At 32.9% G+C, this 14,947-nt stretch overlaps 1 protein-coding gene across 1 annotated transcript; it reads right to left on the bottom strand.

Annotated features, from left to right (window-relative positions):
- Positions 1-16: 16 nt before the first annotated feature.
- On the bottom strand, positions 17-14,423 carry LOC113114625 (arf-GAP with coiled-coil, ANK repeat and PH domain-containing protein 2). Its single transcript, XM_026281507.1, has 22 exons — positions 14,084-14,423; positions 12,890-12,947; positions 11,930-12,049; positions 11,798-11,851; positions 11,518-11,576; positions 11,262-11,445; positions 10,206-10,250; positions 10,026-10,121; positions 9,860-9,934; positions 8,498-8,601; positions 8,145-8,196; positions 7,260-7,360; positions 6,957-7,068; positions 6,686-6,864; positions 5,784-5,853; positions 5,594-5,685; positions 5,441-5,520; positions 4,531-4,685; positions 3,519-3,628; positions 2,364-2,474; positions 2,217-2,278; positions 17-967 (listed from the first exon to the last, which is right to left on the bottom strand). Exons 1-22 carry the CDS (start codon positions 14,134-14,136, stop codon positions 834-836), a joined length of 2,106 nt encoding a protein of 701 aa, XP_026137292.1. The 5' UTR covers positions 14,137-14,423; the 3' UTR covers positions 17-833.
- Positions 14,424-14,947: the final 524 nt, after the last annotated feature.

Genomic DNA, 14,947 nt, shown 5'->3' with positions numbered 1-14,947 from the left:
AACAACACTGCACAGATTTCATAGTTAAATAGCTTTTAATCCATTAGTTAGAATAAGACACAGACTTTTAAGACATCAACAATAATAGTAATATATTGTGCATCACATGATATTAACCGCTATAAATGTTTATGTATTTATTTTTTTTCAAGTGTGGATTTAAAGTCAACACGAAACTGCATTCCCAATCCATTTGACTTTCTTAATCAGACACATACTCAATAAAACAAGGTAAAGTCCATCAAACGGTTTAATTTTATCCACAAGGAAGCTGTGGATAATGAAGTGTCTCTATATTACAGAAAGTTGAAAAATAAGGACTAGTGAGCTGAAACGAAAGATGTTAATACATTTTGATAATGCATAAAGAATAGCATGCACTGATGAATCGTTCACAGTGAGACCAGAAACATGCATTAAGAAAGTAAACGGTCAGTTATGATTTCATGTTGACTTCGGTATCCTAAATATTCACCGTAAGTGTGCATTTCCTTCATAGTTCAGTGTAGAAGCGTGTTTTACTGCAGCACGATATAAAAACAGGTCAAAAGCCTTTAGTAAAACCAACAGCACAGCCTAAAATCAGGAGAACAGTCAGTGTGGATGAAATGAGCTGGACCAGATCACCACACACACACACACACACACACACACACACACACACACAAACATTAACCGTCATACACTCAGTGTTACATCCAGATACTCTTTCAGAGATGCTAAACAGACGTTTAGTTTTTAACTAGTTGCAACATTAAGGTTTCCCTCTTTTTTCCCTTATCTCATAGTGACCTCACTTGACCTCACTTGACCTCTGACCTTCTGGTCCCTCTCTAGTTTTTCTCCTCTTTGTCGCGCTCTTCATCCTCGGAGCCGCGGAGGAACTGACGGCGAGAGAGTTTCTCCGGGTCGTGTGATGCCATGTTACTGAAATCACGGAAAATATCCTGAAATGTTTCATCGTCTCCTGAAGAAAAGAGACCAGAAGGATTTGTGCTTGTTGTTGTTAGATAGTTTCACTGTAAACAGAACGTTTGATTGTGGTTTTCTGCTTAATATCAGAGTATGAGAAAATCCTGGAATGTTAAATATTGAAGGCTGTACACGAATGATGTGAAAACTGATTTTTTTTTAAACAACAGCAGATACTGTTCTGATAAATATAACTAATTTTTTTATCTTTAATAATTTTTAAACATTAAAAAGTAATTGTGTGTGTGTCTATATATAAATAAACAATTTATTTTATTTTGTAATTAAAACACTATAATTGTTTTCAGTTAAAACTTTGTATTTATGATAGTATTGAATAACAAAATAATTTTAATAATGTAAAATAATAAAGGTTTATATAGTTAATTTTAATGATTAGGCTGCTGTTGCCATATATATATATATATATATATATATATATATATATATACACACACACACACACACACACACACACATATATATATACACACACACTTATTGATTTTTATTCCATTATTACTATTATTTAAACTTGGTTATACAGTATATGTTGGTATGGTAAGGTTGTAATCTTTCTGTATTTTGTGTTGTTGTTATTATTGCTATTATTAATATTATTTTTACATATTTTTTGTTTGAATTTATATATGTAAAACATTGGTTTTAATTATTAACCAAAATATTTGTAATTAAAATAATGTACATTTTTTAATATAGAATTATGTAATTACAATAATATTTTATATTATAAATAGATTTTATATTAATTCACTTTTAATAGAAATAAATTATTTTAAATTCTACAATGAATAAATGTAAAATTTTAATTAAAATTATTCTTTAATATAATCAATCAAGATATTTAAATAAAATTATTTCAGAATTACAATGCTTTCACCATATATATATATATATATATATAATTATTGTTCTTTCATTCTATTATTATCTTTTTTAAACGAATGTTGGTGTGAGAAAGTTGATTCTGTATTTTGTTTTGTTACTTTGGATCGTACAACAAAATTTTATAGAATAAAAAAGTACAACAAAATTTTATAGAATAAAGAAATAACAATTGCTATGTTGCCATGAAAAAATCCAAATTAAAATGTGTGTAAACTGGAATATAGCATAAAACATCTGCAGTTTATGCACATTTATTGGATAAAGAGTTTATAATATTAAGATATATTCCGAAATGCTCATAAAATGGGTGGATGGAAACACAGCTAACATCTTACCAACAGATCCGAAGAATCCCTCTGAATCCCTCATTTCCTCATTCATTCGAGCCATTCTCAACCTGAAACACACACACACACACACACACTACATTAATTATGATTTCTAGCACACACAGCACACACAAACACACTCTGATCACTCACAAAGTGACAATGTCAGCGTGCGCGGTTTCAATGGCGATACTGAGTGGATCGTTTCCCTTTTCATCAGCTGCATACTGATTGGCTCCTCTCTTGAGCAGCAGACACACCTGCCTGAAGCGACCAATCACAGAACAGCATCACATTAAAGATCACCTCCAATGAAAACTGACTCATTTTAATTGCTTAATAAGGACGTAACGATGAACCCTGAGCTGGTTGAAAATCGATTCCAATATGTGATCGGCTGAGATGCAAAACAAATCGTGACACAATTGGAGCAGGAGTTTATATAAGTGTTTCTCTGAGGGGAACTGACGTCGTTAGAAAAGTTTATGTGGTATTTCTGTTCATCCTGTGTCTGAACGATGCATATTGAAGTAGAGTTCATAAGCACCGAACTAATTTGTTTACGGTGGTAACCAAGGAAACACTGTATCATTGCTGTTCATAAGCACAGCTATGGTTTGTTTACAGTAGTTACCAAGGAAGGTTTGTTTACAGTGGTTACCAAGGAAACGCTGTATCATTGCTGTTCATAAGCACAGCTATGGTTTGTTTACAGTAGTTACCAAGGAAGGTTTGTTTACAGTGGTTACCAAGGAAACGCTGTATCACTGCTGTTCATAAGCGCCACCTGCTGGCAGAGAGAGAATCTGCGTCTCATTCAGAGCTGGCCTGTGGTTTCCTTCAGATATGTTTTATGTATTTTTACACAAAACTAAAGTCAGACCATTCTGTTTTTGCTTCACATTTAAAAAAATACAGTCTAACTTCGATTAAAAACTGCTCCTGCTGCATCTTTGTTTGTTTGATGTTTAAATACGGTGTTCGTCTCTCATTTTAAATGTGAAGAGCACAGACAAAGCCTTCGTTTGTTTATATAAAGAGATTTATTTGATTTGTGTAAATTGCTTATTTGATTTGGGGTTTGTTTTAAGATTTCAGTTAAGTTTTGTTATATTTCAATTTCACAAAGAAACGTGCAGCAATAGCATAATAAAACGACATCTTTTTCATTTACTTAAAGCTTCAATCTCATTTTGATAAAAAAAAATAATCGTGAGAAAATTGAATCGTGAGTTGAGTGAATCGTTACATCCCTATTGTTTAATAAATGTTTGTGGCACAGTGGTTTTGATAATCCAGGTGATGTACCCCGTGTGTCCGTAGGTGGCAGCAGCGTGCAGAGCTCCCTGTCCGTGCTGATCCCTGTGATTCACATTCGCGCCGTTCTGCAACAAAAACTCACATGCCAACAGCGAGCCCTGCCAGAGAAAACACACACACACACCATCACTGAAGCTGATAATCACACACATTAAATGTGACCTATAATTCCCCTTTTAAAAAAGATGAAAAATAGGTCTCTGATGTCCCCAGAGTGTGTATGTAAAGTTTTAGCTGAAAAAACCCCACTGATCATCTTTCATAGCGTTTAGATTAAAACTAAAAAGTTAATATCATTTATAGGGACATTCACTAAAACAACATTTATTCTCAAACGTAATTATACCCAACTTCACGGTCATCTTGTGTTGAGTGTTTCTACATTATATGAGTCGCTATGGAATAAAAAAAATATCGCAACACGTTTCAGATGAAAAAAAAGCGACTTATATTTCTGAAAATATTTTCATCACGGTTCATGGCTGCACTATTACAGCTAAAGGTGTGATTTAAGAACTGATCCAGGATAATGAAGCATCTCGAATGCTATTAAAATAAATATGATCAAGAAAATAGAACAGTGGGAGTAACAAAGAATTTATTTTTTATTTTTTACAAATGCTATGAAAATATCGTTAATCGGTATCGGAAATCGGAATATCGACCAAATGCTAGAAAAAGTGGTATCGGTGCATCCCTACTTGTAATGCCTCTTTAGCATTGACTTTGTATACTTTGTACATTTCTGGGTTTCTCAGCAGCAGAAGTCGTCATAGTTGGGTTTACTTCGAGAGCAGTCAATGGGAGAGTACCACAAATATATTGTTGCATGCTCAAATAGACAGTGTTTTAATGACTTGAGAGATTGAGAGCGGCTGGTAACTGCAGTCGGACGAGAGAACGATGTCCGATTTATTGTCCCTCCCATAGACGCTGCATTAGAAACACCGTTAGCGTTAGCACACTTCAAACAGCGCGCAGACTCTCGGCTGTCACTCACCCCGATGGCTGAACCAATCAGAGCCGTCCGTCCCTCCCGCTCAGGGTTACTCCAGTTCACCTCCGCCCCCTCGGCCAGCACCGTGGCCATGGCAACAAGATCACCGCTTAGCGACGCCTGATACAGCCTCTCACCGGCCCGTAGCTTTGCTGTTTCTATGACAACAATGAATTCAATTACTATACTAAAAATTATTTTAAAATGAAATGTTATATATTTTAATTTAATTATTTTAAATTAAAATAACTGTATTATTTTAATAAGATATTATTTTAATGGATTTAATTTATTTTGCTATATATTAACATTTACATTTAGCAAATGCTTTTATCTAGAGTGACCGAAGACAATAGAACCATGTTAATAATATAAATGTATTTTAAATGATATTTTATTTTATTTTAACAATACGCCAGTTAACAATTGCAATGTTTATTTAATTAAAACGAAAGAAAATTTAAATAAGTTTTAATATTTAAAGTATGTTAAATTATTTTAAATAAATGCAGTATTTTAATAGTAAAAGATTATTTAAATTACAATTATTAAAAAATTTATTCAAAGCAATATTATCTAACTATATATATTCATTTTAAACATTAACACATTTTTTTAATAATACTAAAATAATTAATAATTAAAATTATAATTTTAAATCAAAACTATAATTTTAATATTATGTAATATTATATATATTATATTCTTTAATAATAATATAAATATATATTTTAATATTATATAATGTAATATATATAATATAATTATTTTTATTTATAATAATATAAAATATATTTTAATATAATATCATATATAATATAATTATTTAATCGAAAGCATATGAGATGTTTTATATTGAAATAATATTAAAAGACTATTACAGATAATTAAAGATAAACACAAACACACTCACCAGCATCGTGACCATCAGGATCACGTGTCACAAATCTTTTCTCCACATACTTAAACCGGATCCACTTTTCTTTATCCTGCCTGAGAGAGACAGTAAACATGATCATGTACACATTCAGAGCGCTTAATTTATAACAACATACATGTTTCGTACCGTGGACTGTCTGCGCTGGGCTTCTGCAGTCCATCCGCCGGGTTACGCTCATAAATGCCATTAATGACTTCATTACCCAGAACACACAGCAGCTGTGGGGGCGGAGTTATAGGCGCAGATCAACCAATGGCACTAGTTGCTGTAACTAGCTTTTGGAGATTTTGCTAAGAGATCTGAAACGATGACAAACCTTTAACTGTTCCGGCTCCCAGGAGTCAAGAGTGAGCGATCGAACTTTGGACAGATGAACGCCGAGACTCCTGTCGACACAAACCAGCAAACTCACATTTAACCAAATAAATCCATTCAGTATCTACTAATAAAACTACGAATGATCCGTGTTTACAGACTTTCTAATTTGTGAATGCTGTGTCCTGTTAATACACAACAAAAACATTCATTTTATATTTAATATAATATTGTTTAACCAAAATGAAAGACTGTGAAAGGACCACTTCCCAGGACCACTGAGATATCATTATAAATTGATTTGAATTAGTTTTTATTGTTAGAGATTTTTAATTTGAATTAAAAATAATTATTTATAATAATTTAATTTTAATTTAATTTTTAATATTATTTGTTGGGGGGGGGTAAGTATAAATGTATATTTCTCATTTTTAATTTTAGTTATTTTATGTTTTAGTAATTTAGTTTTTATATTTTTTAATATGCGTCTATACGGTTTTTACTCATTTTCATTTTAGTTATTTTAGTGCATCAAGATAAACTGAATGGAAATTAGAAATGTTTTCCTGGCAACTAGCTGAAATAAGTTAAATATAAGTTAAAATAAATATTATTTCATTTATTGTTTATTTAATTACCAGTGACAAAAACAGTTTTTATGTTTTTTTGGACTTTAAAATTCAAGGTGCATCCCAATTCTCACACTTCTATGCCATTGTTAGTATAAATAGTGAAAAAGTACACTTTAAATGCTTGAATGATGCACTTGATTAACTGAAAAACAACACTTCGTGACCTCAACTGTCAGCTTTAGTGACATACTAAAGAAAGAGCATCTAGAATCTGTTGTTGGATGATCAGATAAGTCACACACTCGACGGAGGAGTATCTAGCAGACATCACCTGTGGATCCCCGAGCACTCGATGCACATGGTGATGCCCAGGTTAACACTGGCCCAGCGAGGCTCCGCCTCCCCACAGTCACAGCAGCGCTGGTTACCGTTGCCACGGAGAGCCACGCCCAGAGCGGGGGGGTGAGGGGGCGGGTCCGGAATAGTTGTGGGGGCGGAGTTCTCCTTCACCTAAACAAACACAATATGCAAATAACAAACATGTTGATCAATGAAAGGATATTCATCAAAAAAGTATATCTTTTCAAACGTGTGTGTTGTACCTGAGAGTTTTGCTCTGTTACTTGGTCACGGTAGGCCATGTCTATACAACCCTGAACAGCATTAATCCACGCCACCTTCAGCTCCTCCGAATCCGCCTGTAACACACAACACCTGTGCACACACACACACACACACATGATTACTAACACACACACACACACACCCGCTAACAGTTTCTCTATTAACTGCCATCATTCAACTAGAAGACTGGACTGCAAATGAACACTTTCAGCTCTGAATCAGTTCAGCACATTTGACAGAGTTCAGAGCCACACTGATGTGTGTGTGTTGCATCGTCTTACTTCTGCACTGACAGCAGCTCAAAACAGAAACGCCGGTCGATCACATCCAGAGATTTCACAGCACACAGACGCAGATCATCGAACAGAACCACTGGCAGCTCCTGAAACACACACACACACACATGCACATGTCACAAGAACACACACACGTTCACAAACACACACACACACACGTCACAAAAACACACACACGTACACAAACACACACGCACACACACACATGCACATGTCACAAGAACACACACACACATTCACATACACACACATTCACAAACACACACACACACGCACACAAACACACACGTCACAAAAACACACACACGCACATGTCACAAGAACACACACACGTTCCCAATCACACACACACACACGTCACAAAAACACACACATGTTCACAAACACACACACACCCAAACACGCACACACACACACATCACAAAAACACACACACACATGCACGTCACAAAAACACACACACGTACACAAACACACACGCACACACACACATGCACATGTCACAAGAACACACACACACATTCACATACACACACATTCACAAACACACACACACACGCACACAAACACACACGCACACAAACACACACACACGCACTTGTCACAAAAACACACACACGTTCACAAACACACACGTCACAAAAACACAGACGTTCACAAACACACACACATACAAACACACGTCACAAAAACACACACACGCACACACACACACACACGTTACAAAAACACACACACACACACATCATATACACCTCACACACACATGCCACAAAAAAACACACACGTACACAAACACACAGACTCAAACACTGTAAAGAGAAAGAGGTAAGATGAAGAGCCAGCTGTAGACTGATGTGGAGGCTTTACCTTGTGTGATTTGGAGTAGATTAACTGATTATTTTCAGTGTAAAACCAGCACCTGACAGACACAAACCATTGATAAAAACACTCAACATTGATAAACAGGGTTAGGACGCTTAACAAACTCAAATCAAATACACAACACTGTTTTTACTTATTTCATTTCAGCTGCAAGGGCAATTTTTCTCACTTTCATATTTAACCTGACGAGCTCCAATAATTAACACTGAAAAAAAAAAAATACTAATCAAAATAATACAAACAATTATTAAAAACTAATAATTAATATTGCAACGTTCAAACAAATGTAGCACAAATTGCAGAAGTGAATGAAAGCTGTCAGTGCTGGTTTGGGTCACCTCTTCCAGGTCTTGTTCTTCTTGCGCGAGCGTTTGAAGAGGTAACCCTGAATGGTTCCTCCGTCAGACGGGTTACAGACGATCAGTGCTTCTCCAGACGCGTCCTGACAAACACACACACAGATTACACACACACTCCTGAAAACACACTCTTCGGCAAAACACTTTGCATTTACTTTCGTCTTCTTGTTCAATATTCAAGGGTTTTTACGTTTTCTGTTTTCACTTCAATTTAATTCAAATTTTAGTCACTTCGTTGTGGGGTTTTTTATATTAAATTTAACATTTACACCTTTACGGATTTATTTTAGTACTTCAATTTAAATTTAATAATCATATAATATTTTATTTTAGTACTTAAATTTAAATTTAATAATCATATAATATATATTTTAGTACTTAAATTTAAATTTAATAATCATATTTTTTTTAGTACTTAAATTTAAATTTAATAATCATATAATATATATTTTAGTAATTAAATTTAAATTTAATAATCATATAATATATATTTTAGTACTTAAATTTAAATTTAATAATCATATAATATATATTTTAGTACTTAAAGTTAAAGTTGAGAAATGTAAAACAAAAATGTAAATTTAGTAAAATAATATAAGTTAAATTAAATAAATAAATATAATATTATTTTACTAACTAGGATTTTAAAAACCTTAATTAGGAAAAATAGGAAAAAAATAATTATATATAAAAATAATTATATATATAAAAAATAGTTACACACACACACACACACACACATACATATATAAACATATCTTATTTTACTAACTAGGACCTTTTTATACTTAACTAGGAAAAATAGGAAGAAAATATACATATATAAAAATAATAATAAGCCATTAAATAGTCAATATCTGTGGGTCCAGATCAGATTACTGCAAAAACTATTTTTATCTTTTTTTTCTATTACAAATATCTAAACCAATTGAAAATATTACTTAAAAGATACTTGATAATTACTTGAGAAGCTGATTCAAGTCTTATATAGTGATAAATTGTTCAAAATAGAGTTTATGCTTAAAACAAGAAGAAAAAAGAATAAATGTGTCAGTGGGGCCAGAAAAACATCTTGTTGTTTTCTGTGAATCAGGTTTATTCTTCTCGCCTCACTGCACGATCTGTGTTCTTGTCTAACGCACGAATGCACTGCTTGCTTCTCAAGCAAATGCATCTCGATGGAAACATTTTTAGACATTTGTAACTGAAAACAAGAGAAAAATGCATTGTAATTAAATCATGTCCTGCAGTACGGGTGAAGTTCTCATTCCACTGAAGTAAGATGATGTTATTAATATTGAAGTCTGTTTTTCTGGTTATAATGGAGGGTTATGATCTCACTCTCTGCTGGACGAGCAGGTGTGTGTTCTCCAGGTCTTTCCTCTTGGCAGAGCAGTCAGATGAAAGCTGAGAGAGCTGCACAAAGATATAACTCATATTAAACACTGTGTGTGTGTGTGTGTGTATGTGTGTGTGTGTGTAAGGTGTTTATTATGTGTTCGTGAACCTGTGAGGCCATCGTCTTCATCATGGGTTCTAGATCTCTCAGCAGATCGAATCCCTGATGGAAGAACGTGTTCTGAGCGTGAAAATACGAGAAGACCTGAGGGAGACAACGACGATGAGTTTAGTCTGGTTATGAGATGTTTTTGTATTTACAAACCCAGTTTTGTGATTGACAGCTCACCGAATTCAGAATATCCAACTTCTGTTGGACCTTGAAATTATTCAGCTGCAAGAAAAGGAGAAAAACAATAATATTTATCTCTGGTGAAAATTCTCCCTGATAAAATAATGAAATTAATAAATAAGATAGATAAATTATTTATTTATTTTTTACTCGAGGGGAATTTATCTGGGTGAATTTCTCTCTAATAAAATAATTACAAATTTATTAAATAAATACTAAATATTTAGTTTCTCCCTACAAAGCAAATAAAACCGAATGAATGAATTAAAAAAAAAAATCTTTAACCCAGTTTTCCTAAATAGTTAAAAAAACAAAAAAAATACAGGAATATTTTTTTATAAAAAAAAAAAAAAAAAATATATATATATATATATATATATATATATATATATATATATATATATATATATATATATATATATATATATATATATATAATATATTATTTTTTTGTTCTGAAGATATTTCTCAAGGTAAATGTCTCCTTAGTTAAATTAGAAAATATAAATAAAATAAATTGTAAAATATTAAATTAATTAATTTGGCAAACCCAAAAAACTAAATTACTAATATTTTTACTCAAATTAAAATAAAAATTGAAAATATGTAAAATAAAAACTTAAAAAAAAACTTAAATTATTTTTTTCCATCTAATTGTCCAAGAAACATTAAAATTTCTCAGTTTCAATTTAGTTTAAGATGATGTACTAAACTGAAACAATATATAGAAATATTTCTAAAAACAAAAAAATTACAGCAATAGCAAAAACAGCTATTTGTAAAGCTTCTATTTATTTTCCCATCTAGCTGCAAGGAAATATAATGTTCAGTTTAAGTTGATGTGCTAAAATTACTCAAACATAAATAAAAATGTATAAAAAGTATATATGCATGTCTGATAAAACTTATTTATTAAAACTATTTATTACCTCCAAACAAACCATATATCAATGGAAAGATGATTTATTCAGCTTTCAGATGATGCACACATCTCAATTTCGAAACATTGACCCTTATGACCAGGGTCACACACGTCTGAACATGTAGATGTACCTGCAGGCAGTAGTCCAGGGCGAAGTGTTGGTAACATTTGCGTGTTGCGAGCAGCAGGTGAGTGGCTCGCTCAGCGTCAGCGGGTTTGAGTCGACTGACCTGAGCGTTTTTCACCACCGCGGTTTCCAGATCTTCTCCGATCCGGGTGAACTCATGGCGAGTTTCACGAATCTGCGGCAGAAACCTGCGACAGAACAAACCCATACGTTTCAGTGCAGTGAAAGTGTGTGTGTGTGTGTGTGTGTGTGAGACGTACTGTGAAAGCAGGTTTGTGAGCTGCTGGGTAATGGCTCTCTGAGTCTGATCAAACAGCATCTGCAAGGAAACACATCATTTTTAATGCACATGTGTGACTCTGGAGCACAGAAGCAGTCTTGAGTCTCTGGGGTGTATTTGTAGCAATAGACAACAATATAAATAAATACTGTCCTCCTAACAAACCGTACATCAATGGAAAGATGATTAATTCAGCTTCTGATGATGTATAAATGCATTGCACAGGCACAAAGAGAACGATGCGTCTAACACACACTCACCGTCTGAAACTGGATCATCTCCTGCAGGCCCTGGTTGAACTGACGCAGACAGTTCTACAGAAACACACACAATCAGAGGTCAACATGTGCCGTCTAATCAGAGAGCTGGAGCCGTCAGACATCAGCGCTCACCACAATAACACCGTCGCTCTTATGATACGCTGTGAACTCAGCCAGACCGGACAGAAAGAGCTGATTGCAGGAGGTGTAGTTCTGACCCGCCTCCACCATCTGAGCGCACAGCTTCATCACCTGCACACAGACCTGTCAATCACTGTACTCTCTACTTCACACATCACACAGCATCAAAACAACCACAACACACGATCATCTGTGCACATGCTCATGTACTATACCATCCACAAAATATGACAAATCAAGTCTAACAATAATATAATAGAAAACATGGCTGTGATAATACATAATAATGATAAAAAATATGATTATGAAAAATATTACATGAAAAAAATCAAAGAAAACAATTAACTAAAAATATAAAATATGATTAAATATGTAATATACAAGTAAAATTATTATAAAAAAACATGACTAATATAAAAATATACATAACAATTTAATATAAAACATCGCCATCATAAAAATATAATATAAAAACATACTAAAATATAATATGAAACATTACTATAATGAAATCTGGTAGAGTAAAATATTATATGAGATACAAAATAATAAAATATAAAAATATAAAGTAAATTATACCATAAAACATGAATATAATACATATAAAATGACTATAAAAATATAAACTAAAATTTAACAAAAAACATCACCATAATAAAAATATAATATAAAAAACATGACTAAAATGAAATCTAAAGAAAATATATAAGTAAAATATTATATAAAACATAATACAAAATAATGAAATATAAAAATATAAAGAAAAATATACCATAAAACATGGCTATAGTAACATTTAAAAATAAAAATATAATCACAGGACTATAATACATCTAAAAATAGAAACTGACATTTAAAATTAAAATATTCAAATATTTATGGCACCAAAATGTTCACTGGCATTTTCAGCGGAAAAAAATAAAGGCTCTAAAAATGTTTATGACATCTTACTTTCTCCACGCGGCTCTCCAGTTCTGCAACATCACTCTCACATTTATCCAGAGACCGCCTGCACACACATATACACATACACACACACACACACACACACACACACACGCACACACGCACACACACATTAATCTGACAGCAGATACACCATCCAGCCCAAGAGCATGATGGGTAGAACACAAATGATATCTCCTTAATTAATATAAGCAACTGTTTGTCATTTCAAGTTTTTCTTCATTTTGAATTATTTACATTTTTGTTTCTTCTTTTGCTGCAGTACAACACTTGCAGTGTGAAAAATGTATTATTACACGTATACTTTGTAGTAATTTAATTTATATGAACATCTGAGGAATCATACAGTGTGTTATGAATGTGATATTAATATTAATATCGGCTCTGCTATACGCACATCCGAGGAATCACACAATGTGTTATTAACGTGATATTAATATTAATATCGGCTCTGAAATATGCACATCCGGGGAATCATACAGTGTGTAATGAACGTGATATTAATATTAATATCGGCTCTGCTATATGCACATCCGAGGAATCACACAGTGTGTTATGAACGTGATATTAATATTAATATCGGCTCTGCTATACGCACATCTGAGGAATCATACAGTGTGTTATGAACGTGATATTAATATCGGTTCTGCTATACGCACATCCGAGGAATCACACAATGTGTTATTAGCGTGATATTAATATTAATATCCGCTCTGCTATACGCACATCTGAGGAATCATACAGTGTGTTATGAACGTGATATTAATATCGGTTCTGCTATACGCACATCCGGGGAATCACACAGTGTGTTATGAACGTGATATTAATATTAATATCGGCTCTGCTATATGCACATCCGGGGAATCACACAGTGTGTTATGAACGTGATATTAATATTAATATCGGCTCTGCTATATCGGCTCTGCTATATGCACATCCGGGGAGTCATACAGCGTGTTATGAACGTGATATTAATATTAATATCGGCTCTGCTATATGCACATCCGAGGAATCATACAGTGTGTTATGAACGTGATATTAATATTAATATCGGCTCTGCTATATGCACATCCGAGAAATCATACAGTGTGTTATGAACGTGATATTAATATTAATATCGGCTCTGCTATACGCAAATCTGGGGAGACATACAGTGTGTTATGAACGTGATATTAATACCTGAACGCAGGAGAGTCTCTGATGCACTCTTCAAAGTCCAGCAAAGTATCCATGTCTTGCTCTGTCTTTATGAACTCAGTGTTTGTGATTATAGTTGGATCCAGACACGACTGACTCCCGCATCACTGTCTCCGGTGCAGATCATCATCCGCACACTCACTGACAGCAAACCTGCACACACTGCACACGGACCACACTAACACACACGACTCTTTAAATCATATCACTCGAGTTCTTTGCGATGTTTGAGTATGTCTCGAGCTGTGTTGACAGCTGCGGAGCTGTTTGTTCATGTTAACGCGAGTCGCTTTTCCGGTGCCGGAAGTCAAGCGCGTAGAGGATGTCCGGTCCGACATTTATAAAATAAAAGCATGAACTATAACGTAAAATAAAAGCTAAAAATGATAGATAGATAGATAGATAGATAGATAGATAGATAGATAGATAGATAGATAGATAGATAGATAGATATTCAAATTAAGATTATACAATAATAGTTATAAATTATTATTCTAAAAGAAAATTTGTATTACAAATAAAATTACATGTACATAATTATGACACTACACAATGTAATTTATAACGTATTATAAATTGCTATTTAATTACATATATATATATATATATATATATATATATATATATATATATATATATATATATATATATATATATATAAATTAAATAATCATTTTAAAACGAATATATTTTTCTTAAACTAATTCTAAAATACATGTATGGTTTAGTATACAATGAATTACTTATAACAAATTGCTAATGAATATTAATATAACAATTATAACACTATTCTGAAACGAATGTATATTTTTATATAAATATATATAAATAAATAAAAATAATAAA

Source organism: Carassius auratus, chromosome 15 (genome assembly GCF_003368295.1).
Source record: "Carassius auratus strain Wakin chromosome 15, ASM336829v1, whole genome shotgun sequence".
In the NCBI taxonomy this organism is placed as follows: domain Eukaryota; kingdom Metazoa; phylum Chordata; class Actinopteri; order Cypriniformes; family Cyprinidae; genus Carassius; species Carassius auratus.
Note: the sequence above shows the minus strand (reverse complement) of the source record. Positions and strands in the feature narration are given on the sequence as shown.

What these genes read in the sequence shown, in the direction of transcription:
- LOC113114625 (XM_026281507.1), bottom strand. Translation starts at nt 14,136, where the DNA reads ATGGATACTTTGCTGGACTTTGAAGAGTGCATCAGAGACTCTCCTGCG. An exon ending in CCCTGGACTACTGCCTGCAG is followed by an intron (nt 10,251 to 11,261) that starts GTACATCTACAT and finishes CTTTTCTTGCAG; the next exon opens with CTGAATAATTTCAAGGTCCA. An exon ending in CACGCTGACATTGTCACTTT is followed by an intron (nt 2,279 to 2,363) that starts GTGAGTGATCAG and finishes TGTGTGTTTCAG; the next exon opens with GTTGAGAATGGCTCGAATGA.